Genomic DNA, 26,932 nt, shown 5'->3' on the forward strand with positions numbered 1-26,932 from the left:
ACTTTTTGACTCTTGTAATAACACAACTTAAAATACAAACACATTGAGCAGCTGTATAAAAATATTTTTTATTTATATCCTTAAACTATAAGCCTTTTCTCTATTTTAAAATTTTCCAGAATTTTTTTTTTTTACATTTTAAACTTTTTTTTTTCCTCCTCAAACACAAGTACACACATTAGCCTAGGCAGGGTCAATCACTGCACAATAGGAATTTTTCAGCTCCATGTTAATCTTATGGGACCACTAATACATGTATGGTCTGCTGACCAAAACATCATTATGCAGGGCATGACTGTATGTATCTATTGTTTAAGGCTGCTTTCATGTTACTATGTTAGGATTCAGTAATTGTGACAAATTTATGGTTTGCAAGCCTGCAGTATTTACTAATGGGAACTTTACAGGAAAACATTTGCCAACTTCTAACATAAAATAACAAGAAAGATTCTAAGCTTTGCTGATTTATATGGGTTTACACGGGTCTCCTTTGTAGGTCTAAGTGCTAGGTCGTTACAACTCATATATATTCTAAATGAGATTCCCTGCAAAAGTGTCAGGCCTTTCTAACTTGGGGTGATGGGACAGTGAGCCCTCAGTTGGCCATTCCTTAAGCCTGTTGTATCTTATCACACTATATGTGCCCAGTTAGCTAGACATACGATTTATCATTTTTAACTATTTTTAATGAAAATAGTCATCTTAAAATAAGCAAATGACTTTATTAAAAAAAATCCTTCTGCAACATATGCAAAAATAATCTAGATTGACTATACCACTGCTGATACAAGCATAAGCAACAAGAAATAGCAGAGGTGACATCATATCTATGTCTAGCATAAGCTTGTCATCAGCCATACATATCAATTTTAAACCCTGAAAATCTACTTGAATTTGATAAGAAGTAGGTTATTTTTTGAAACGATTCAAACAATTTAAAATATATTTTTATATCTGCTTTTATTATGAATATATCTCTCCTTAAGTTTATATTTTTGCCTTGAGTTTTAACTAATAATTGCATTATGGCATCATACTTGATAACATACTTGATAACATACTTGATTAACAAAACCGGCATCAACAAAACCGGCATCCAAGGCCATGCAGCTGTGCAATTTTCAGTAGTGTTTAAAGACACAAGGTACTCAATATTATAATGTGTAAAGTTTTACTGAAGTAAATGATAAAATTCTCTTTTGAAGAATCTAAATAGGGAAGAAATGGAAAACCCAGTTCAGCTGGGGATACATGTGTTCTTCCTGCTGGAGTATTTATTCCAGAATAATAACAATAGAATGATGAACTGAAATTTATAATTTTGTAATTAAATGCCATTAGAAAACACATAGAAAACACCTTTGAAGATTTGAAAAAAGTGAGTAATGAGCCAATTACTCCCAATGCGGGAGTTTTATTATGCAGTTGGATCAAAGTATAGATTTTAAAATAGTCTCATTTATAACATTTGTTTTCTAAATATGAAATATACAGAAAGTGTCATTTGAAATATATGAAATATACAGAAAGTGACATTTTGGATTCTTAAGGGAAAAATAAATAATAAAAAATTTGTTCTCTAAAGTAAGTGACTTCTTTAGTAAAAGCACTGTTTTATGAGAAAATTCTGGAGGTATAATAGCAATGGGCTACATTAATGATTGTACTATGAGGTTGCAGTTATATCAACATTTATAGGTAACCTATAATGACAAAGGAGATATACACACACAAACGCACACACATGTAGAGGACTCTTTACAATAATAAAACTCTCTTTATGAGAAGGACTATGAAAATCTTTGGGATCATTCAGAGATTCTCAAGTTACCTCAAATTATTTTAAAAAGTAACAAACTTCAAGATGCATTAGGAATATTCATTTTTGAAAAATACAAGTGAGGTTCCTGGTTTAATGTTCTATCTTTCTGTGGAAGCCTAGGCAGACAAGTTGCCATGGAAAGTACTGTATAGCTGATGATGGTCTTCATTATTTTAGAAGTAAAGGCTAAACCAACTTACACCCCAAATCCTGGGTACAAAGATAATCCCAGGTAATGGTCCCTTCCCTGTATGAACCTGCTAGAAAAACATCTCATCCAGGAAATTCATTTGCTCTGGAAATAAATAAAATACAAAAGGAAAAAAAAAACCCTCCAAATTGAATAACAAACAATATTAATATTTAACTTGAGACTTTTAAAACAAAGTGTAGTGAACAGTTGAAAAATGACAGAGTATCCCAGGTACCTACCACATATTAAAAAAAAAAAAAAAAAAAAAAAAGGAGAGAGCATAATCTGCAAAATGGGTAGGTTGAATTCAGGCTAAAAGTTCCTTAAGCAAGACAGGTAAGACCCCCTTATAATGCTAAAAGATGACATTTACAAGGAAAATACAGTCATTAGAATATGAAAAAGTCAAAATATAACATCAACCTTCATAAGGCAAAAGCAGGAGATAAGATTTGAAAAAAGTGAAAATATATTACTGGTAAAATATTTTGTTAACAATTTTTCAGGTTATCATAGTTTAAATAAAAAATAGGTAAAAGTAGATCATCCTGAGTAAATCTAATTTACATATATTCAGACTCTATTCTGCAAACAAAACAAAATGTTACTCTTTTTAATATCTGTGGAACTCTCACGAAAACTGACTATACATTAAGCTAAAAAAGAAAGCCTATTAATTGCCAAGATGGAAATAATATACACAAATTTATCTGATCACAAAAAATTTATAAATTAATAACAAAGTTAGAAAACATAAAAAGTTTCTGACATTTGTAAGTGGAAAATTTTGCTTTTTCATGAAACATTGATGAAAGAAGAAATTCAGAATAAAATTTCTGTGTTTTGCTTCTTTTTTCTCTAGCTTTATTGAGGTGTAATTGACAACTAAAAATTGTATATATTTTAGATAAAAACTTGATGTTTTGATACATGTATATATTGCGAAGTGATCACCACAATCAAGGTAGTATATTTATCACCTCGTGCAATTATCATTATTATACTATTATTGTTGTGGTAAGAATATTTAGCATCCGCCCTCTTAGCAATCAAAAATACAGTACACTATTGTTAGTTATATTAATATTGCCATTCATTAGATCACCAGAAGTTATTCATCTTTGGTAGCTGAAACTTTGTACCTTTTAACTAACACTGACACATTTTTCCCTCCCCTCTGTCCCTGGTAATCACTATTCTACTCTCTGCCTTCTATGAGTTTGACTATTTTGGATTTCACACATAAGTTAGGTAATGCACTATTTGTCTTTCCATGTCTGATTTACTTCACTTAGCATAATGTCTTCCAGGTTAATTGATATTGTCACTAATGGCAGGATTTCCTTGTTGTTTAAGGCTGATTAATATTCCATTATATGTATTTATGTATTATACCACATTTCCTTTATCCACTTACCTATCAATACACATCTAGGTTATTCCCATTTCTTGGGTATAGTTCTGCAGTGTATATGAAAGTACAGATAACTCGAGATACTGATTTAATTTCCTTTGGTGATATACCCAGATGTGGGATTGCTGGATTTTCATGGTAGCCATATTTTAAATTTTGGGGGGAACCTTCATACTGTTTTCCTTACTGACTTACCAATTAACATTCCCACCAACAGTGTACAAGTGTTCTCTTTTTTCCACATTCTGGCCAACACTCATTCCTATTGCTAATACTCATTCCAACAGGTGTGGTATGATACCTCATTGTGGTTTTGATTTGCATTTCCCTGATGATTAGTGGTGTTGAGCGCCCTTTCATATACCTGTTGGTCTTTTCATATGTTCATTGCCATATCTTCTTTTGAAAAGTATCTATTCGGGTCCCTTGCCCATTTTTAAATTGAGTTATTTGTGCTTTTTTGGTATTGAGTTGTATGAGGTTATTTTTTAATATATATATTTTGCATGTTAGTGTCTTATATATAGTTTGCAAATATTTTCTTCCTATATTCTGTAGGTTGCCTTTTCACACTGTTGAATGTTCCCTTTGCTGTACAGAGATTTTTTTTTAAGTTTGTTGCAATCCCACTTATCTATTTCTGCTTTTGGTGTCTGTGCTTTTGCTGTCAAATCAAAAAATGGACAAACAAGCAAAAACATTACCTACAACTATCTCAAGCAGAAGCTTTTTTTCTTGTTTGCTTCTAGTAGTTATACAGTTTTGGGTCTTATGTTTATGTGTTTAATCCATGTTGAGTTGATTTTTGTATATTGTGTGAAATAAGGATCCATTTTCATTCTTCTGCATGAGGACATACAGTTTTCATCACACCATTTATTAAGGAGACTATCCTTTCACCTTGTCAAAGATTAGTTGTCCAACCATAATGGGTAGATTTATTTTTGTTCTATTGGTCTATAGTCTGCTTCTATGACAGTGCCATACTGTTTTGATTACTGTGGTTTTATAATATACTTTGAAGTCACAAAATGTGATCACCTCAAAAAAGGGTCTTTGAAAAATTTCTTTGGATTCACAGATTGAGAGTATTTTTAATATTGTCTTTTTGGCTTGCATATGTCTTCTGATCTTTCTATAATAAGGTTATATTACTTTGTAATTATATTAAAACTAAGCCTTTTAAAATAATAAAAAGAAGATCTAACTTGAAAAAATAGAAAATAAAGTTTCTATCTGGAAAAGTAAGCTAATGCAATCATTGTTTTTCAAATTATTGTCTATTAGAACTTATAAGATATAGTTAAAATAGTCCTTGAAAAGAAATTTTATAATGTAAAAATGCTAAATAAATAAGAAGATTAATAAAGGCCAACCAAGTAAGCATTCAATTTGGAAAATTTAAAAACAAAAATACAACAAATATTTAGAGGAAACATTATTTAAGGAGAAAATCATTATTCTTTGCAAAAGAAAATAAATGAAAAGGAGTTTATAGGATTAGAAAAAGATAAATAGCTAGAAAGCAGAACAGTTGTAGAACTCATAAATATAATAAAATGTATTCATTGAAAAAAGTGTAAAATAGCAAACTGTTAGCTAAACAGATCAATAAAAAGGGAGAAAATATAAAATAGAAAATGAGAAATAGACATGAAAATAACTAAGAATATAGAGGACACAAAATATGACACTGCTTCTCTCACACTTATGCAAGTGAATTAGGAAATCCACAGGAAATAAATACTTTATAGCAAAAATACCTAGAAAAATATAAAAATAAAATTCCAGTAAACCAATTACCAAAAGAAAAACTGAAAAAATAAAAAAATGAGGTTACCCTCAAAAAGTTCCAGGTCACAAATAGATTCCCAGGGAAATTCTAAAAATCTTTTAAGGAACAAATTCAGTTATGTGTTGCTTAACGATGGAAATACATTCTGAAAAATCCATCCTTAGGGGAATTCTTTTATTATTATTATTTTTTCATAAGTTATTGGAGTGTGGGTGGTATTTGGTTACATGAGTAAGTTCTTTAGTGGTGATTTGTGAGACCCTGGTGCTCCCATCACCCAAGCAGTATATACTGCACCATATATGTCGTCTTTTATCCCTTGACCCCCTTACACTCTTCCCCCCAAGTCCCCAAAGTCCATTGTATCATTCTTATGCCTTTGCGTCCTCATAGCTTAGGTCCCACATATCAGTGAGAACATACGATGTTTGGTTTTCCATTCCTGAGTTACTTCACTTAGAATAATAGTCTCCAATCTCATCCAGGTCACTGCAAATACTGTTAATTCACTCCTTTTTATGGCTGAGTAGTATTCCATTGTCTACAGTGTATATATACCACAGTTTCTTTATCCAGTCGTTGATTGATGGGCATTTGGGTTGGTTCTACGATTTTGCAATTGTGAATTGTGCTGCTATAAACATGTGTGTGCAAGTATGTTTTTCGAATAATGACTTTTTCCTCTGGGTAGATACCCAGTAGTGAGATTGCTGGATCAAATGGTAGTTCTACTTTTAGTTCTTTAAGGAATCTCTACGCTGTTTTCCACAGTGGCTGTACTAGTTAGGGGAATTCTTTTTTTGTGCAAACATCATAGATTTTGCCTTACACAACCCTAGATGGTATAGCCTATTACACACCTAGGCTATAGGGTATAGTATAGCCTATTGCTCCTAGGCTACAAACCTGTACAGCACAGTACTGTACTGAATATCATAGGCAACTGTCACACAATGGTAAGTATCTGTGTATCTAAGCATATCTGAACATAGAAAAGATTATATGTTCAGATGTGGTATAATCTCATGGGACCACCATTATATATATATATGCAGTTTGTTGTTGGCTGAAATGTCATTATGCAGTCCATGACTACAACTCGAATAGCAGAGAGTTGTAGACTATAGTAATGCAAGGATATCTTCTATATCATTTTATATATCAAGTGCAACATTGTTATGAAACCCAACAGAAGTTGCATGAAAAGGAAACTTCAGCCCAAACTCAGTTTTAAATATCAATGCAGATATCTCAATTTAGTAGGAAACAGAACTCAGTAGAACATTAAAGAATGCTGTGTGCTTACCAAGTAGGATTTAATGCAAGTGGAAAATAACGTAGTTGTCTCCTTAGACTTTAAGTGCCATCTTTATTAAATGAACAAAACAGAACTCTTAAGGACTTTCAGTAAGGGATGGTGGATTGAACAATGCCTCTAAATATGCTCCTTCCAATATTTCCTTAAAATTATGGTAAAGATGTATTGTAAAGATATAATCTACAAGTATAGGAAGTAAGAAGAGGAGACACAGCAATAGAATTTTAGAGGCAGAAAAATATCCTGATGAGGAAAAACTGACATAGCAACCCAAGAAAGTGAAATCCTAGGCTGGCCAGGGAGAAAGCCAAGTACTGATTCCATTTCTATCTTAGAGTTCTCAAAAGACTTAGGATTTGGAGGTGCTTGATACCTCTGAAGGGAAAGTAAAGAAATGGTAGCTGAAAAAAGGAAGATAAGGTAAAAGCTATTTAAGAAGTAGCTATCCCCAAATTCATGTTTCTTCATGACTGATTAACTCCCATTTTAAGAGCATAATTCACATGGCTGGAGAGAGGAAAACAGGATTTCTGGCTTGGGGCCTCCTGGCATATTGGAGAGCAGTGGAGCTCTTCTGAAAGCAGGAGACTAAGTGATGCTATGAGGGATTAATGCTGACATGCACTATCTCTTCCATTTGCATATCAGAACACTTGTAGTGAGGCCTTTGCCTTCTAGCCAGGAGATTGAAAATGTCTCTTTTGAGGAATCTGACCAATACAAAGAGGAAAGCTCTCAAGTTATTGAGATTGGGTTACAATGTACAGTGAAACTCAAATAACCTGATCCATGTGCTCAGAATTTCCAAAGTGCTCTTAATTCCTGACTCTAAAATATTAGCAGATAATTAAAGATATCCAGATACCTGAGGAAGACTTCCAATATGAAATAAGAACAGAAAACCAAACCCAAAAAAATGACCAAACAAGAAATAAACAAACAAAAAACACAGGAAACACTATTTAGAGAGAAAAAAACTCAAGAACATCAATATTTTTACAGATAGATAAGATAGTGCCTCTATAAAATCAAAACATAATACTAAAAAAAAAGAAAAAAAATAAAGAGTACTTGGAAAATAAAAGGACCTCTTGGAAATTAAGCACAACATTGTGGAAACAAAGAATGCAGTATAAAAGTTGGAGGTGGGGTGACTAACTCACCACAGTTTGTCTTAGCACTAAAAGTCCCACTCCTGGGAAACCTCTCTATCCTGGGTCACCTTAGTTGGAGGATGATATGGTTTGGCCCTGTGTGCCCACCCAAATCTCTTGTTGAACTGTAATCTCCCGTGTTGGGGGAGGGACTTGGTGGGAGGTGATTGGATCATGGGGGCAGATTTCCCTCTTGCTGTTGTCAGGACAGTGAAACAGTTCTCATGAGATCACGTTGTTTAATATGTGCAGCACTTCCCTTTCACTCTCTCTTCTGCTTCGCCATGGTAAGATGTGCTTGCTTCCTCTTCGGCCATAATTATAAGTTTCCTGAGACCTCCCACCCATGCTTCTTGTACAGCCTGTGGAACTGTAGTCAATTAAACCTCTTTCCTTTATAAATTACTGAGTATCAGATAGTTCTTTATAGCAGTATGAGAACAAACTAATACAGAGGACAAATTAACTAAACCTCTCAAGCTGATGAGCAAAAGAAAAAGAGATGAGAATTGGACTATCTTAAAAAGTCCAACATCCAAAAAGAGAAGAGAGAAGAAAAGGAGAAGGAAATGATAAAATAATTCATGAAAATTTTCCAAAATGTTACAGAAAAAGGGCATCAAGTTCCTACAAAAGTAGATGAAAATATACCCATGGCAAAGCACATACTGGGGAATTTTCGGATTATTGAGGACAAAAAGAAATCCTGTGTGCTTCCAGAGGGAGAGGACAACAAAAAGTGTCATTTACAAATAATCGGAAATCAAAATGGCTGGGCTTCGAAACCACGCTGGACAATACAATAATCCAGTATAATAATGCTTTCAAAATTCTGAAAGAAATTATTTTCCAACCTGGAATTTCATATTCAAACAACCAAATGTAAGAGTAGAAGAAAGTCAGTTTTCAACATGCAAGTTATTGGAAATTGGCTTCCAATACTCCATTTTCCCAGGAAGCTCCTTTAGGGTCCAGTAAATATGAGACAAAATTTAAAAAAAGTAAGACACAGGCTATTAGAAACAGGAGATCGAGGCCAGGCACGGTGGCTCAGGCCTGTAATCCCAGCACTTTGGGAGGCAGAGGCAGGCGGATCACGAAGTCAGGAGATAGAGACCATCCTGACTAACACGGTGAACCCCCGTCTCTACTAAAAATACAAAAAATTAGCCGGGTGTGGTGGCGGGCACCTGTAGTCCCAGCTACTCGGGAGGCTGAGGCAGGAGAATGGCGTGAACCTGGGAGGCGGAGCTTGCAGTGAGCAAAGATAGCTCCACTGCACTCCAGCCTGGGCAACAGAGCGAGACTCCATCTCAAAAAGAAAGAAAAGAAAAGAAAAGAAAAAAGAAACAGGAGATCGAACATGGGAGAGAGACAAATTAAATACCCAGGATTATGCTAAAGAGAATCACGGGATAATAATAATTTATGCAAACATAGAAGGCAATTAGCACAGATTGAGACATACGTATTGAAGCTGTCGCCACCAAGAATCCTTTCACCTTTGTGTTGTATTCCAACTGACAGTACTCAAGTGAGCTTGGCCAAGGTTCTTAGCTCTCTTTTGCCTGTCCAAGTGCTGGTGAGACTCTCAGCTGCCCAGCTGCCTGGATAGAGTGAGGACAACACCTGATCCTACAGAAACATTCATGTTTGACCTACTCCTAAGAGCTGGGGATTGGCAAAGGTAAACTTAGAAGCACAAAACACAGAGTAGCACACTCTCTGCTAACATTTTCCTCTTGATTGGATAGAACTTGATTCTGCCAGATAACTGCATTTGGTGAACCCGTTGCTTTCCATGGATGACCATGGGCTTGCCCCCGACAACCTGAGAATTGATTTTTACAACCTCCAAGAAAAATACTGAAACCTGAATATAAACCAGAGACTGTTCAAACCACTTTTCCTAAGCATCTGCAACTATCAATAATAACACTGTTCTTTTCTCACATAGTTAGTCTTGTGTTTGCTACTCGGTTGTCATATTAATCACTTTTACGCTGATTAATAATTTATTTAATTACTTGGTAAAACAATGAAATGTCTGATTTAGAAATAAAACGAAATTATAAGTCAGAATCATCTTTAATGGACAATTACTGCATATGTTCCATTAAAGCTACCCACTGACATGGCTTTCATTTCATTTTCATTCAATGTTAGAGGCATTAACCAATGAAATTAGACAAATGGAAGAAATGAAAACTATAATAACTGGCAAAGAGGAGACAAATTTATCACTGTGTTAGGTGAACTGATTTTTTTTCATGATAGACCCAAAACTGCTAAGAGAATCAAGTGAACGACAATTACGATCAGTACTATAATTCAGTAATGTGTCTTGGTAGAAAATAAATAGCTGTTGTGTACTGATACAGAACAATTCCAAAATTGTCAAATAAAAAAAATCAAACAAGACACAGAACATTATAAAGAGGATGTTATCTTTTTAAATTTTAAATTTAAGTTTCTATTTTTTCTTCAACTTTGAAGTTCCAGGGTACATGTGCAGGATGTCTAGGTTTGTTACATAGGTAAATGTGTGCCATAGTGGTTGGCTGCATGGGTCAACACATCACCTAGGTCTTCTGTCCAGCATCCATTAGCTATTATTCCTGATGCTCTTCCTCCTCCCACAACCCTGGACAAGCCCCCGCGAGTGTTGTTCCCTCACCATGTATCCATGTGTTCTTATTTTTCAGCTCCCACATCTAAGGGAGAGCATGTGGTGTTTTGTTTTACTGATCCTGCATTAGTTTACTGAGGATAATGGCTTCCAGCTCCATCCATGTCTCTGCAAAGAACATGATCTTGTTCCTTTTTATGGTCACAGAGTATTCCATGGTGTATATGTACCACATTTTCTTTATCTAGTCTATCATCAGTAGGCATTTGGATTGATTCCATGTCTTTGCTAGATGCTATCTTTTAAAAATAATAAATGTATGCCTGTGCTGAGTGGGTCAAATAAGATATAGATTCGTTTTGCTTGATTTGTAGAAGACACATATCTGTATGTAGGCCCTTTCTGCAACTTTTCTTTGTAGCCTCAAGACTTCGTACTCTTTTGATTTCCTTGCTCCATTCACATAATTTATGGCCTCATGTAGTAGTTCCTACTTCCTCAAAGGCATTCATCCTGTTTCCATGTTAAAGAGTCACTCTAGTTTAGGCCTCATAACCTCCTTTCTTTGTAGTTACACTCCTGTCTTTGTTGCACCACGAGTTTCTCTCCAAAACAACATATTGCCTAGAATCAAAGACCTCATTAATTCTTTCCAGACCCACCTCTCCCTGATTCCTTATCCATGACAAACTCAACTCCGAAACTTACTATGTCATGAACTAAACCTTGTACTTCTGCCCCTGCCCTCACGTGTTAATATTCTGCACAATGCCCTCCCCGTGACTCCCTGATTTCTTCCAGACAAAAATCACAAGCATCTTTAAATTAATTTCCATGACTACCTATCTCTTCCATGACGATGTTCCTTTGGATGGATTTCCTTTGGATGGATTCTCTTCTTCCTTACACATATCTCCCCTTAATACTTTCAAAAATAAACCTGGTACGCTTCAGGAGACATTCTGCAGGCACTTGTTTTGTTCTGCTGAAGAGGCTGGAGGTGGGGAATGAAAGAAATTTTTGAAAGAGACACACAATATACACTGAAAGCCGGTGTCTCATGAGGGACACCTCCTCATGAGGAGAGGTTTTCTTCTTACTGGTAAGAGATTCTGATCTATGTCTATCATAGACCTGATTCCAAACATGCTTGACTTTTTTACACTAACATCCTCTTATGCCTTTCTTCTTCCCCCTAGGATGTAACAGTCCCTCCCAAGCCTGTCTCGCTCCATCCTTTATATCAGACTAAACTCTATCCTCCTGCTAAGTCACTGCTGCATCCACAGACCCTCTCACAGGCTGACTGTCTTGCCCCAGGACCCTTCAGTCATCTGTCCTTCTCCTTGAGTGATGAACAGGATAATTCTCACACCCTCCTCAGTCACAATGCATGCAACAAGGTGAGAACTCCTCCCCAAAATGAGGATTATTCTGTGCTGTGAACCTTCATTACACTTGACTTTTAAAACTTAAATGTGGAGGAAACTTATGTGTTAGAAATATTTAAATATTAAATATCTAAATGTATAAAGAATATTAAATATTTGTGTGAAAGCATATTACCTTATAAGCAGATAATATTTGAACTTGGGAAATAATAACCATTTATGTATTTTTCCAAAGTCATTCACTGATTTGTATTTTTCATTGTTCTATGTTCTAACTCCATGGTGGAAATTCCAAGACATTTTTCAAAACCTCACAAAATGCCATTATTAATTTATATTCTAGTCTTAGTTCAGTGTTCCTAAAAACCTTCCTTAAATTACAGTGCCTTGTTGAGGAGGCACTTATAATTAGAGTCAATGGGCAAAAAATGACTTAGAATTACTGTGAGTATCTGCAAAATAATATTCACATTTTACTGTAAAATGTACCTATCTGCTTCACTGTGTATAGTAATAGGATATGTAAAAAATAATGAAGTGTTTCATACCTGAAATGTGTGTGTGTGTGTGTGTCTGTCTGTCTGTCTGTCTGAGTGTGTATGATACAAAACAAGTAAAAAATATTTATAGTTGACTTTTGAATTCAATCATAAATGTTTTCTAGGAACAAGCAGTTAAACTATATGGGGCTTACATATAAGTGCCCTTTGCTCTTCCGTTAAGGGCATCCTGGCTAGTACAGATGCTCAGACCCTGAAAATTTCCTAAAATAATTGACTGGTTAAACTTTAATTAAATCTTTTTGTGAAATTCAAAATCCTGTTTAAAAGCATTTATTCTACAAGATATCTATCTCCAATTAAATACATCTCTAAACTTAGAAATCAATCAAGATCATCTTCCAGAATGTAGTTGGATAATACTCCTTGGAGCCTGAGGCATTTTTAAAGAAAAAAATGTCGGTAAACTCTGTCTAAATGCAAACAGTTATCTAAAAGCAAACACTATAATACTATTACATAAGGAAAAAATAGATTTTTATATTTAATAGCTTCTGTGACAACTGCATGATCAATTTTGATTAAACAAATTTTATAATATCAATTTTTTGCCAATAAATGTTTTTGGGCAACATTCAATATGACATTTATCTGACCTTTGTTTGTGTCCCACTCCTGGACTAGAAAATAAGTATATGAGAGAAAGTATAATATTTTAAAAATTATTTCATATTATTTGAAATTCTTTCTGATTTAATATTTACCAACAGCCATGAAATCCATTTAGTTATTTGAGTTAATAATTCTGATAATAATATTACCATTTTCTTATAAATTGTCATCTATGATAAAGTTATGATTTAATTTACAGATATCAATTACATGATATAGCTCATTCTTTTGATATTTTGAGAGTGTTTTCTGGAACTGTTCAGCAAGGATAGACTCTATTTTATCCATATTTCAGCCTTTGTTTAGTTAGGCTGAGAAGAACAAAAGCTGTGTGAAATTGGACAACTATTTTCAGTCCACATAATCCTCATAATAGATCTTGTCTTTTTGAGTGTGAGGTTTATTGATACTGAATAAAGAACCATTCAGAACCAAAATAATGACAGTAATAATAATAATATAGCAATACAACATTTTTAATGGAATGTTCAGTTCCTTAGTCTTGAATCTGTATTGTCTTATTAAAGAATTACCAATTTGATGTCTACATTTACGAACATTGTTTGTTAGATACTGGGTCAATAGCATACTAATTTATCAGGATTTTTTCTTTTTAATTGAAATAACTTAATGCCTTTAATTGTAAGACATAATCTCTTATTTAATTAACTTTTATCTAATACCCTAACATCATTCCCAAGTCTGACCTTACAGCTTTGCCTACTGGGTTATCTCCAAACTCAAATCTTCCCATCCTTCCCTCTGGACAACCATGCTGAACTTGTCTTACAAATCTTTAGAGTCCCTCTTTAACTGGGCTACAGTAGGTGTTCAACAGGTTTTATTCTTCTGCTGCTGAGTCTGCAGTGTGCGCTCTTCTCTTCTAAATTTTCATCAAACTCCTCATGTCCTAAATCTTCATCCTAATCCATCCCTTACTTTTTAACTTTCAAGATGAAACTTTATAACTGGGTACATCATATCGTATAAGGATGCTCAGGTACTTTCTTTTCATCCTGGAATAAAACAGTACAACTGCCTTCTTCACTTCCTTGCAGCCTCATGAAGGGGGTTATTCCTTTTACTTTCTTTTCTTTTCTTTTTTTTTGCTTTTAATTATACTTTAAGTTCTAGATATATGTACAGAACATGCAGGTTTGTTACATAGGTATACATGTGCCACGGTGGTTTGCTGCACCCATCAACCCATCATCTACATTATTTCTCCTAATGCTATACATATTTCTCCTAATGCTATCTCTCTCTGAGCCCCCTACCCCCCCAACAGGCCCCAGTATGTGATGATCCCCTTTCTGTGTCCATGTGTTCTCATTGTTCAGCTCCCACTTATGAGTGAGAACATGCAGTGTTTGGTTTTCTGTTTCTGTGTTAGTTTGCTGAGAATGATGGTTTCTGTCTTCATCCATGTCCCTGCAAAAGACATGAACTCATCCCTTTTTATGGCTGTGTAGTATTCCATGGTATATATGTGCCACATTTTCTTTATCCAGTCTATCATTGATGGGCATTTGGGTTGGTTCCGGGTCTTTGCTATTGTGAATAGTGCTGCAATAAACATACGTGTGCATGTGTCTTTATAGTAGAATGATTTATAATTATTTGGGTTTATACTGAGTAATGGGATTGCTGGATCAAATGGTATTTCTGCTTCTAGATTCTTGAGGAATAGACTCACTGTCTTCCACAATGGTTGAACTAATTTACACTCCCACCAACAGTGTAAAAGAGTTCTTCTTTCTTCACATCTTCTCCAGCCTCTGTTGTTTCCTGACTTTTTAATGATCACCATTCTAACTGGCATGAGATGGTATCTTATTGTGGTTTTGTTTTGCATTTCTCTAATGACCAGTGATGATGAACTTTTTTTTCATATGTTTGTGGGCTTCATAAATGTCTTCTTTTGAGAAGTGTCTGTTCATATCCTTTGTTCACTTTTTGATGGGGTTGTTTGTTTTTTCTCTTGTAAATTTGTTTAAGTTCTTCGTAGATTCTGGATATCAGCCCTTGACAGAAGGATAGATTGCAAAAATTCTTTTATCCTTGAAAGTGAGATAGCCCAGCACATAAGAAAATGATGCCTCTAGTTCCTTTGTCTGAGTTTATTTCTTGCCCCAACGCTTTTTACATGGTGATATTGGGCAAGTCATTTAACTTCTGAATGCCTCCGTTTACTCATTTTAAAAATAGGAATAATAATAGTATCTACCTTATTAGAGTATTATGAAAATAAAATTGACAAATATGTGTAAAAGTGCCTGAAGATAATGAAAAACATATAAAAATTCGGTCTTATTATCACTAAGCTTTCTGGGATTGTCATTCTTACTGCTTTCCAAAATCGTCCATTCTTCTCCATTGGATTCCTCCCCTTTGTATCCAGAAGCCTAAAAAACAAAATAAAACAATACAAAAGGAGGACTTCATCCTTTTCCTTGATGATGCTGCAAATCTATCAGTTTCAAAATCTTCTTTCTCTCAAAGTGGTCAATAGCCACTATCTCCATCCCCTTTCTATAAACTCATTCTTTAGCCCATTCTTGAAAGCATTCTGACTTTCACCTCTACCAGTCTACTCAAATTGCTGTCAAGGGTAAACTGGTTGTCAGCAAATTCAGCTGAATTTCCTGACACAGTTGATCATTTCCTCTTGCATTTCTCTCCTCACTCTGCTCTTGGGTTAATACGCACATTCTAACTTTCTGACTGCTCCTTCTTTGCTTTCTTTGTGGACACTTCTTGCTCCTCTACCTCTTCTTTCTAATTGCCTCACTTCAGCTATTTACCCATTCACAGGTCTTAGTGATTATCTTAGTACTGATAAGTCTCAAATCCACACTTCCCGTTCTGCTTCTCCACTGAGATTCAGTTTCATATCTTTAGCTGCTTGCTTATCATTTCCCCTAGGATGTCATGTTGTCACCTCAAACTCATCATTCATTTTGTCTCAAACTAGTTTTGCACTGGCTCTTCTACTTCTGTTATTAAAACCACAATTCTCAGTTCCCAAACTCAAAACTTGATTAATCATGCTTTTTGCTTTTTCTGTTTTGTCCTTATATTGAGTCATTCACCAGGTTGAATGCATTCTTATATTTTTTTCACACTAGTCTTTATTATTATTATTTTACTTTCCGTAACTGATATTCTTATTTTCCTCTAGGCATGCCTTGGAAATTCCTTACTGTTCTACTTGTTCATGCATTTTCCCATATAAAATACTCTTCTACGTTCTCCTTTCTTATACAAACCATTCTTGTACTTTAAGTTCACGTTAAATTATCCCTCCTCTTCTGTGACATTTCTCCATGCATCAGTACTCAAAGTGATTTGTTTTCTCCCTTCAATTTCTGTACTCTTTTCCTGTGCCAAGGCATCTCCTGCATGTTATAGGTCATCTTGTATTTATTTGTTGTGTTTGTCTTGGTGTCTATCTAGAGTGTGACATAATATGCTATTTCCCACCTTATAGGCAAGGTAGTAAATATCTATTAGTGATGAACAATTTGTACAATTACCTAACTTTTTCACCAGGAGCCCCAGATGCTTGAATTATTATGATTATTTCTATGTCAAGTAAAGACTAAATCTGAATCAACTTATGGATTTACCAGTTCATTTAGAATAACGTCACTCAGTTGAGGATATTTCTTTTATTGAAGGCTATATCCGGTTTCCACAGATCTGATGGAGTGTGTTGGGAGCATAGGTAGGGTGGGGTTGTGGAGGCAGGGGGCATCCGACCTTCTCCTGAGGTGTTCTCATTCCTTTCTGTTATACAACCACGAGTCGTATAATACATGGTTACATCCTTTTTACTTCACTAACAAGGTACGTCCTTAACAACTGTAGGTCAGCTACTTCTCTGCCCCTACGGCTTACATGGGAGAACATTATTACCTGCTTGCTGGGAGCAAGGTGAACTTTGTGAAGCTATCTCAGAACCATTCTGTTGGATGCCCTACATATCTTTCTCTGTTCTCCTGTTCATGTCCTCTTTGCCATAGGGAACTCCAAAACAGTCCACATTTGTGAGTTCATCTACTCACTAAAATTTATTTGTAACCCCAAATCAGCACTCATTGTGTTTGCTCTTCTAGTCATTTGTGGAAATTCACAGAACAGGGAGAAATTAGAATCTTCTATGCTCCCAACTCCCAACAAAAAAACAAGGCAATGCTCTGCTTTTTTGTTGTCATGCCATAAACAATCGTCCTTTTTAAAAGCCGAGTGCAGTGTCTCACGCCTGTAATCCCAGCACTTTGGGAGGCCAAGGCGGATGGATCACCTGAAGCCAGGAGTTGGAGACCAGCCTGACCAACATGGTGAGAACACGTCTCTACTAAAAATACAAAAAATTAGCCGGGTGTGGTGGCGCACACCTGTAATCCCAGCTACTTAGGTGGCTGAGGCAGGAGAATTGCTTGAACCCGGGAGGCGGAGGTTGCAGTGAGCCGAGATCACGCCATTACACTCCAGCCTGGGCAATAAGAGTGAAACTCCGTCTCAAAAAAAAAAAAAAAAAAAAAAAAAAAAATTGTCCTTTTTGCGTTCTCTCTGGTATCATGTTTTTGTTTGCATCTCTGTATGTTTGGTTGGTAATTTTTCTGTTTAAAATGGCCCCTAAGCACAGTGTTGAAGGGCTTTCTAATGTTCCTACACTCAAGAAGTTTGTGATGTGTCTTAAAGAGAAAATAAGTCTGTTAGGTAAGCTACTCTTAGGCTTGAGTTATAGTGCTGTTGACCATGAGTTTGGTGTTAATAAATTAATAATATATTAAATACGTGTCTTTAAACAGCAACACCCATAAAACAGGTTATTTATTGATTGGTTGATGAAAATGTAACTAGAGACTTGCAATAACCTAATCCAGGTTTTCCCCAGGAGAAATGGTTTAGTATTCACGAATTCCATGCTCATGGAGGCTCTAAGGACATAACTGCTGTGAACAATCAATAATGAGGGTGATTGCACCTTTGTTTGGTTTTCTCTGAGAAGACTGTCACTTACGAGTAATTACTTTGGGAGGGGGTTCCAGGAAATACCTGTTAGGGGAGTGGGGACTGAGACAAGGAGAGGCATCTAATAAAAGTTGTGTGAGTAAGCAGGTGACCACTGTGGGGAACTGGAGCTTTATATCACTGGGGAACTCTGGGAGCTACTGTAGGGACACACAGCTCAGAGCCCTGCTCTCTGAGGGGAGGAGGAGGGAAATTCTGGCAATCATTAGTTGAGGAGAGGGGTTGGGGCAGCATCAATCCCAGAAAGAGCCCTGAGGCAAAGAAAAGTAGAAGCAGGTAGTTTGAAGTTCAGAGGATGGTTGCTGCTTAAATGTTAAGGACTGAGAGGATATATGTGGCTCAATGACTTATGTTATATGTATGTGTATAAATATGTGTGTGTATATATATATATATATATATATATTCACGAAATTTTATGTTTATGGTCTAATTTTGAAGTCCAGTCTCCTGCAGATCAAAACTTTGGCTGTTAAAACTTAAGGGGCTGGGAGTGGTGACTCATGCCTGTAATAACAACACTCAGAAGCCAAGGTGGGAGGATTGCTTGAGCCCAGGAGCCAGACACCAGCCTGGACAACATAGGGAGACTCTGTCTCTACAAAAAAAAAAAAAAAAATAGCTGGGCATTGTTTCGTGCACCTGTGGTCCCAGCTACTCAGGAGGCTGAGGTGGGAGGATTGTTTGAGCCCAGGAAGTCGAGGCTGCACTGAGCCATGATTGTGCTGCCACATTCTGGACTGTGCAACAAAGTGAGACCCTATCACAAAAAACAAACAAAAACAAAATAAAAGTCTTCAGGATATTTTCTTTATTTTTGATATATTATGCTTTGGACTATGTATATTGCTGAAACAAGAAAGGATACAGAGGAAAGATGTATCTGTGTGGGGGGTTACTATTTTAAAATTGTATCTAATCTACTATAGTCATTTTGTCCATTTTTCCCCCATTTTACAATGCATTTAAATTATTTTTTATCTTTGGAGGTAGCAAAGTACCATGTACAACACACCTGTTTATGTCTAGATTAAGGCCTACTGGAGTCTATTTTCTATTTTTAAAAATTCAACTCATTTAGAAAAATAATATTCTTCCTACGCACCATAAATATGTGGCCACATGTATCTCAGCTTACTTACCTGGCCCTGAGGTGAGAAAACTAACACACACATAAAGTATCTAAGTAGAAAGCTTATCACTGTCCATGACTTTTCTTCTTTCCTCCATTCACCCCTTCTCATTTCTTCTATCTTCTACTCTCATAATTTCCAAGATATACCTCTCTTTATAAGTCACCCTAAAATTCCAATTTTTCTGGCCTACTTTCAATATTCCCACTAATTACTCAGTTTTATGCACTTTGTTCTCTTTTCTTATTCCAACTACATTTTCTCCCTTTCATTTAGCATAGCTACAAGTCATGTAGATAGGAAGTTATCACTTATTGCTTTCTCCCTTGAGTCTCTACTCTGCCAGTTTGCACCAGCAAACAAACGAGAAACACATAGCCAGTCTATGAATAGAAACTAGAGGAGTGAGGACTAAGCCTTCACAATCAGGATGACTTTTCTGATCTGTTGGCAGAAGCAAGGCTGAGATTTCCTAAGCAAGAAGGCTCTATTTACAGTGAGAGCTTGAGAGGTTTTACAAGCAAAAATAGGATCTTTATAGGCAAAGAGACAGCTTTAAAGCCCCAGGAGAAAATTCACAGCCATCCTTGAGGATATTTTTTCTTTCGTTTAAAAAAAATTATTTTGGTGCCAAGTTTGTGACAGTGGAGCCATTTTATTTCACTTTTAGTTTTCTAAAAATGTGTGATCTTTGTGTGTTGTTTGTAACCATACACTATTTTATTTCAAGTCTGCTCTGTCTCATGAAAGAGATAAATAAGTATGACAGATTTCTTCACATGTACTATAGATTCTCCCCTTTCTTCTACTGCTATTAAATCCTATTGTACGTTTTTATGCAAGGGCTAGCTCTAGATTTCTCTAGCCTTTCCATTTGCATATTTCAGTATTTATATCTGGAATAGTCTCTTAAAAAATCTCTACCACCATAGCTTTCACTTCATAGCTAGAGCAGGCTGTTCATCTCCTACCTCTCCATTCTCCTGGCCCAGAACCCCTCGTAGCCTGAGCGCTCTCACTTGTAGACCCCAGGCTGTTGTCATTGCTGGAGGTCAAGTCACAACCTTTAAGATCTCTCATATAGACAGGAAAATGTATACTTCTATGTAGATGATCATGTGTTCTGATGAGTCTGGGTCATTTAAACATACACACACACACACACACAAAAAAAAAAAAATAAATAAAAACATTACATATGTATGTAATGTTTTGTTCTATTTTTTGAAGAATTTTATTTTTTAAATAGAGTTTTGAGGCTGGGTGTGGTGGCTCATACCTGTAATCCCAGCACTTTGGGAGGCCAAGGCCCAATTGTTTGAGGTCAGGAGTTCAAGACCAGCCTGACCAACATCCAACATGGTGAAACTCCGTCTCTACTAAAAATACACAAAAAAAAATTAAAATATGTGTTTATTTTTTATATAATAAATAAATACTGGGCATGGTGGTGCATGCCTGTAGTCACAGCTACAAGGGAGGCTGAGGCAGGAGAATCACTTGAACCCAGGAGGCAGAGGTTGCAGTGAGGTGGGATTGCACTATTGCACTTCAGTCTGGGTGACAGAGCAAGATTCTGTCTAAAAGAATAAAAACAAAATTTAAAAAAAGTGTTTGAAAAGAAATACTGATGTCTACCACTATAATAAACCCTTCCAGTCAATAAATATTTTTAAAATTTATGATTTCAGTATTTTTAGTGCCCCCTCTTTTTATCAGAAGTGTCCTGTTTGATCAGTAAGCATAAAGTCACTCTACTTATAGTGAAATGCAAGTTAAAATTCATCTGCAGAGTCTATTTGTAATGAGGCATCAATTCCTGAATTTATTTTGTAGAATCAATGACTTGTGTGCTTATACTTGAAAAAGTAATTCAAACTCTTGCTTTAGCTTTCTTAACTGTGAAATGACAAACAACAACAACAGCAACAAAATAGAATCTCTGTCATAGAATTGTTACCGGGATCAAGTGATATATGAAAGTAAAACTGTCACATTCCATCTTAAGTATTCAGCTTTATACATTTTTTAGCATCTAGTTATTTTAGTAGAATTTTGGTGCTGAAGTGAAGAAACAATCCATCAATATAACTCGTAGGCCCTTACTCTCATCTTAAATAGCTTTTTCCTTTTATTACGGCTTTTTGTTTTTATTGCTTTCTGATTTATTCACGTACGTATTTCCTTTAATTCTCATTTCTCACTCTTCTTTCCTTTCTGCCTCCAGAGAAAAATTCTAAACTATGTCATGTGTATCTATCTGTTTGTGCATTTTCTTTCAAAAGTTGCATTGTTATTTTGTGTGCATATAACATCATTTACGTAAATGTTACTGTGCCACACATTTTCACTCTCTTCCTGCTGGTTTCTGTCTCTTCAGCTGTAATAGTAGGACATTTAGTTCGGTTTCAAAACCCTAACTTTAGGACTCAGATTGGGCTGTTTGCTTCAGAATTATCTGGAGAGCTTTAGAAAAATGCAGATTCCTGGCCAGGCACGGTGGTTCATGCCTGTAATCCCAGCACTTTGGGAGGCTGAGGCAGGCGGATCATGAGGTCTGGAGTTTGAGACCATCCTGGCCAACATGGTGAAACCCCGTCTCTACCAAAAACACACAAAAAATGAGCCAGGCGTGGTGGCATGCACCTGTAGTCTCAGCTACTCGAGAGGCTGAGGCAGGAGAATCGCTTGAACCGAGGAGGTGGAGGTTGCACTGAGCCCAGATCGTGCCACTGCACTCCAGCCTGGCAACACAGTGAGACTCTGTCTCAAAAAATAAGAAAATAAAATAAAAAAGAAAAATGCAGATTCCTAAGCCTACTTACAACTTAAAAAATTTAGAAATCTCAAGAACTGGGTGATCTCAAAGTTTTTACCTCATAGAAAACGCTATGCTTCCACTATAATAATGGACGTTTCTTTTTTTGCCTTTTTATTTTTATTTTATTTTTTGTATTTTTTGTATTTTTTTGGTTTTTTAAAATTATACTTTAAGTTCTAGGGTACATGTGCACAAAGTGCAGGTTTGTTACATATGTATACATGTGCCATGTTGGTGTGCTTCACCCATTAACTCATCATTTATATTAGGTATATCTCCTAATGCTATCCCTCCTTCCTCCCCCCTCCCCACAATAGGCCCTTGTATGTGATGTTCCCCTTCCTGTGTCCAAGTGATCTTTTTTTGCCTTTTAAATTGTCTAATGAGTCAGCAAGAAAATGAACTTTCCTATAAAAAATCTTTAAAAGAAAAACTATATTGGCATGTTTATAAGTACTAGATTATAATTATTTTTTCCTCATATAACTCCTAGTAAGTAAAAGGAAACACAACTGTTAAATTAAATATGTATATAGAGAGTATATATATATATATTATAATATATATATAGTATATACTGTAATGTATCTAGTATATTAGCTTAGGAATTTTTTATTAGAATAAGTTATGAAATACTGGGTTTAGCTGTTAATCAAAATTGTCCCCACATGCTTGTAATGTTTACAATTGGGCCTGAGTGTTTACACATTCAGTATTCATAGACTTACTGAATCAGAAGATGTATAACTTTTTCTGGTATACTACTTCAATTATTAAAAGTCCTTTCTCTTTGAAAAAATACCACAGCTGCCAACATATACTTTCTTGTGATTTCCTTTTTTAAAAAATTAAAGTGCCCTTTTCATAAAGAGATTTTAAATTATAGCAATTATTTATATTAGAATTATGTTTCTGCTAAAAAAGATGAAGTATTTGCTTATAATACATTTTACCCTTATGATATGTCAACAGAATATTTACTGATCATTTTTTCTTAGCCTTTTTTCTAAGCAACTGCTCTTGAGATTGTAGATTAAGAATAAAGAAGGAATATAACTTGTCTGAAATGAAAAAAAGGGAGGAGAGTGAGCAAATGGATGTCTTTTCAGTTCAATTATACGCATTATTTCTGTCTTCTCTATGTAAAGAATCACTCCACTTATAATAAGGCAAGGGTGAATCATCTATTAGAATAATGAGGGAACCTACCTAGCAAAATGTATTCTGAATGAGAAATACACATGTAGGAAATAGGCAAAATGAAAAACAATAGCAATAGACAGCTAACTCCTTTTGTTTTCCCATCATAGAGGATTAGGGGTTGGCATACCTACTCTGGAACCTCTGGTGAGTTTTCATGGTGGTCTGATGTTGTGTAAATGAGGTAGGAGGACAGAGAAAGGAAAGAAACTTTCATGTCCAGAGTGGGTAGGTGGGAGAGGCCCCTTCACAAGCTGAATTTAGCCTGCTTCCTAGGCCATGAGCATTCTTTCCTTAAACTCCTTGGATATTTCACCCTGTAAACATTGAAGGTTGACTTTCCTTGTACATTTTTTCTTCTACTTTTTTATTTTCAAATTTAGTAAATGTGTAAAGTTTATATTGTTAACATTTTTGAGAGCCTGTAAATTGGTATTATCACTGCATTGCTACTCAGAGAATTGACCTTGTAAATCTGCAGAAATCCAATAAAAACCAAAATATTAATATTATAGGCATATTTTCAAGCATGAGTTGATGTTTTTTAGTAGCTCCTCTGACATATTTTTTTTGCCAGAGGTTTCTTCTGATGTTTTAAACAAAGATCAATCACCAAGAGTTAATAGAGATTATAACTTATCTGGAGAAAGGAAAATCTAAAGTAAGTCTAACCTTCCCCTGCTGCTTCAAAGGCTGAGAGGGTTTTGAAATAACAATTTATTTTTCTAATATATGCTGTAAATATTTAAATCTAAAGATGTGAAAAATCTTTTATGAGTATGCGTTAAGACTACAGAAATAGCTCTTTGAGATAAGCAGTCTACAATTGTACACAGCTTCAAAATTAGAAAAATGAACATTAAGTGATTTAGTTCAAGGTTACTAAAACCTTGACTAACTAATAGCCTAATTTCTCACTAAAAACAAAAAGCATAGACTTTGCAACCTTTTTGTTCCAACATAAAGTCTAGGAACTCAGGAGTCTGGAAGTTGACGAAACACATTTATTCATTTCATAAAAATGTATTGAATATCTGTTAGGTGCAAGGCACTGTGTTTGTGCTGGCCATGCACTGGAAAGCCAGCAGACAGAGACATGGGGGCCTTTTCTAGGTCCTTATTTTCTACATAGGGAAAACAGAAATTAAAGAAGAAAAAAATTCAATACTTAGTGATAACTGTTACAACTGCCATGCAAAAGACATTTGAGCAGGTATGAGTATGTGTATCAGAGGTCCTGATCCAGTCTGATGAATCAGGAAAGACTTAATGAGAAAATGGTGTTGAATCTGAGGCCTGAAAAGAAGTGAAGGTTGGGGATGGGCTGGGCATTCCAGCTAGAGGGGGGCAACAAGCATAGACAGAAAGAAAATGAGCAGGGCAAATTTGAGAAAATGAAAGCAGGCCAGAGCATTGAAGAAGCAACTGGAATCAGAAACTATAATGTGAAGTTAGCAATAATTAAGATTACTAGATAGCTTCCACATTCCCAAGCATAATGAGTTATCTGAACTGGGGGAAAAAAAGCAGTGAGTGAGTTGAGGAGTCACTGAAATTTTATAAGGGACATATTTAGAAAAAGTAGACAACATGCCGCTTTCTTCACATGCAGAATTTTGTTTAGATTCAAAAACAATCATAAAGTAGGTTTTACTGTTTCTTTTACATATGAAGAAACTGAGGTTCAGAAAATATATATAATTTGTACAAAATTTTGCAGAATAGTTTAAAAGCTGATGCTTGATTAATTTTCTTTGAGACACCCCCCTAACATCTATCAATAAAGCAGCATTACCACCTTCACCATCACCACCCCGGAATCACGCACAGGCTTCCATTTGGTCAAACGCAGCACTACATATGTAAATCAGGTCTAGAACTGACTGTTGAGGCCATCTGACTTCCTTCAGTCTACGGATAAGAAAACTGAAGCCCAAAGATGCAAAGTGACATACCCAAGGCCTTGGCATGAGTTACTGGCAGAGCCTGGGTTGATGAATTCCATAATGCTTTTCACATTTCATCTCCAGGCTCCACCATTCTTTTGGTAGAACTGTCCACTTTGCAAAGGTTAGTGGCTAAGAGAACCACTAAACATTGAATACTCTGACAAAATTGTACTGAGGCAGCCACATTTATTGAAAAAAGTAATCTTGTATTTTGGAGGCAAAAACATCCCTCAAACCTCCTCATTAATAATGTTTATTTATGTTCTACCTGTATGTATGATTAGAAGTCTGTGTGAATAAACCAAGGTAATTTATTTTCAATCATCATAGAAATAAAGAGCTTTGCTCTCAATTCTAAAACTTTTCTGACAAGTTTTAAAGATAATGGAGATTAGATAGCTATTAAGAATGATTTCAAATATAAAATATTTGAGATTGTTGGAATTGGAAAAAAGACTTTATCAAACTTAGAATGGGTTTTTAAAAATGTTTTAAAATTTTTCAGGAAACCGAAACATGTACACTATTTGATGATGCTAAATTGTTTTCAAAATGAATGAATGTGTTTAATACATTCACAAAGAACATTCTGTTCAAAATGACTAAATGCAAATTAATTGGACTTTTAACATTAGAAAATGAATGTCAATGAGCAGATATTTTAAGAGAAGTGGTTTTGCAAAATGAAGTATCAATCATTTTTAGCTAAGTTCTCCACTAGAGGGCAAAAAGAGCATTTCAACCGAATACATGCCTTAACGACAGGCTGGAATTTGAAACTGGGCATGTTTCTGGTTATCTAATTGCCAGTCTTAAAGTATACTTAATTTAATCGTAAAATAGTTGACTTTTAATTTTTTTTCCAGGAAACTGAGAACAATCAATTTCTTATTCATATTTCTCTTTTTGGCTTAATCTTAGTAGCAAGAACACCTGCCCCGAGCTCATGTGTTGTCTGGCATTGGGCATGTAGTATCCAGCTGAAATTTTTCATTGTAACATTTTAAAATAAAATCGTTTAAGAAATTAGGAATTTGATAATTAGAAAGAGATGTATTGTTGCACGTAGGCAGGATAACATTTTTAGTGAAGTAAAGTGTACTTTGAGAAACATGATTTTTAAAGCTCTTGTAAAATAACATGCTGGGCTTTGGAATGTACTGACTATGCTTGTATTTTATGGACACAGAGAAAATAAACTGCCATCCATTTGCACCTTGTTACGATGGAGGCACTAAGGGATAATGAGCTCTCTGTATTTCACCACACACATCTGCCACCTGTCCCTTTTCCTTCGTGTGATATTTTAAATCAGGTTCCTTAAAAGCAGAGCCTGAGACAGGGGTTCAGATATTGGTGATTTGTTGAGGGAAGGTTCTTCAGAAAAGCTTCCTGTAAAGAAAGGAGTGGATTCAAATTGAGAGGGGCAAAGAGCTGAGCAAATGTGGCTTCAGTTCAAGGCCAGTCTTGGCTTAATTCATAGGGAGAAGGTTCTAGAGAATAAGTTGCAAAGTTATCCACAATTTATGCAAATGAGCTACCCTTTTATGCCCTTTACCAGTCAGACATTGACTGTGGGCGGTAGGATGGGAGAGAGTCAAGTAACTCAGGGTTAGGACAATAGTCTCAGCTGAGCAAATGCGCAGTAGGAGAAGGCAGCTGTGACTCATGCATTATTAACCCTGAAATAGAATGAAAACCTGGATAGAAGCATTTTATCTTTGCAAATTGAGTTTTAAACATATATATTTTGTCTACCTTTGAACAAAATTGCTTGTCTAACCTTCTTGAAAAGCTATTTGTTTTTTTTTAAAAAGTTTCTTTAGGTTGCATCACATGAAATTGCCATTATTCAATCATTTTTTACCTACACAAATATCAATTTTATCAGTTTCATATAG

The 26,932-nt window shown here is 35.4% G+C and overlaps 1 protein-coding gene across 1 annotated transcript in view; it reads left to right on the plus strand.

Annotated features, from left to right (window-relative positions):
* The window catches only part of MLIP (muscular LMNA interacting protein), a 251,536-nt gene that overhangs the window by 204,859 nt on the left and 19,745 nt on the right, over positions 1 to 26,932 (plus strand). Inside the window, exon 12 of the mRNA XM_025382596.1 lies at positions 11,525 to 11,728. Within this exon, the coding sequence (XP_025238381.1) occupies positions 11,525 to 11,728 (204 nt within the window). The remainder of the gene's footprint in view (positions 1 to 11,524; positions 11,729 to 26,932) is intronic.

This window comes from Theropithecus gelada, chromosome 4 (genome assembly GCF_003255815.1).
Source record: "Theropithecus gelada isolate Dixy chromosome 4, Tgel_1.0, whole genome shotgun sequence".
NCBI lineage: Eukaryota > Metazoa > Chordata > Mammalia > Primates > Cercopithecidae > Theropithecus > Theropithecus gelada.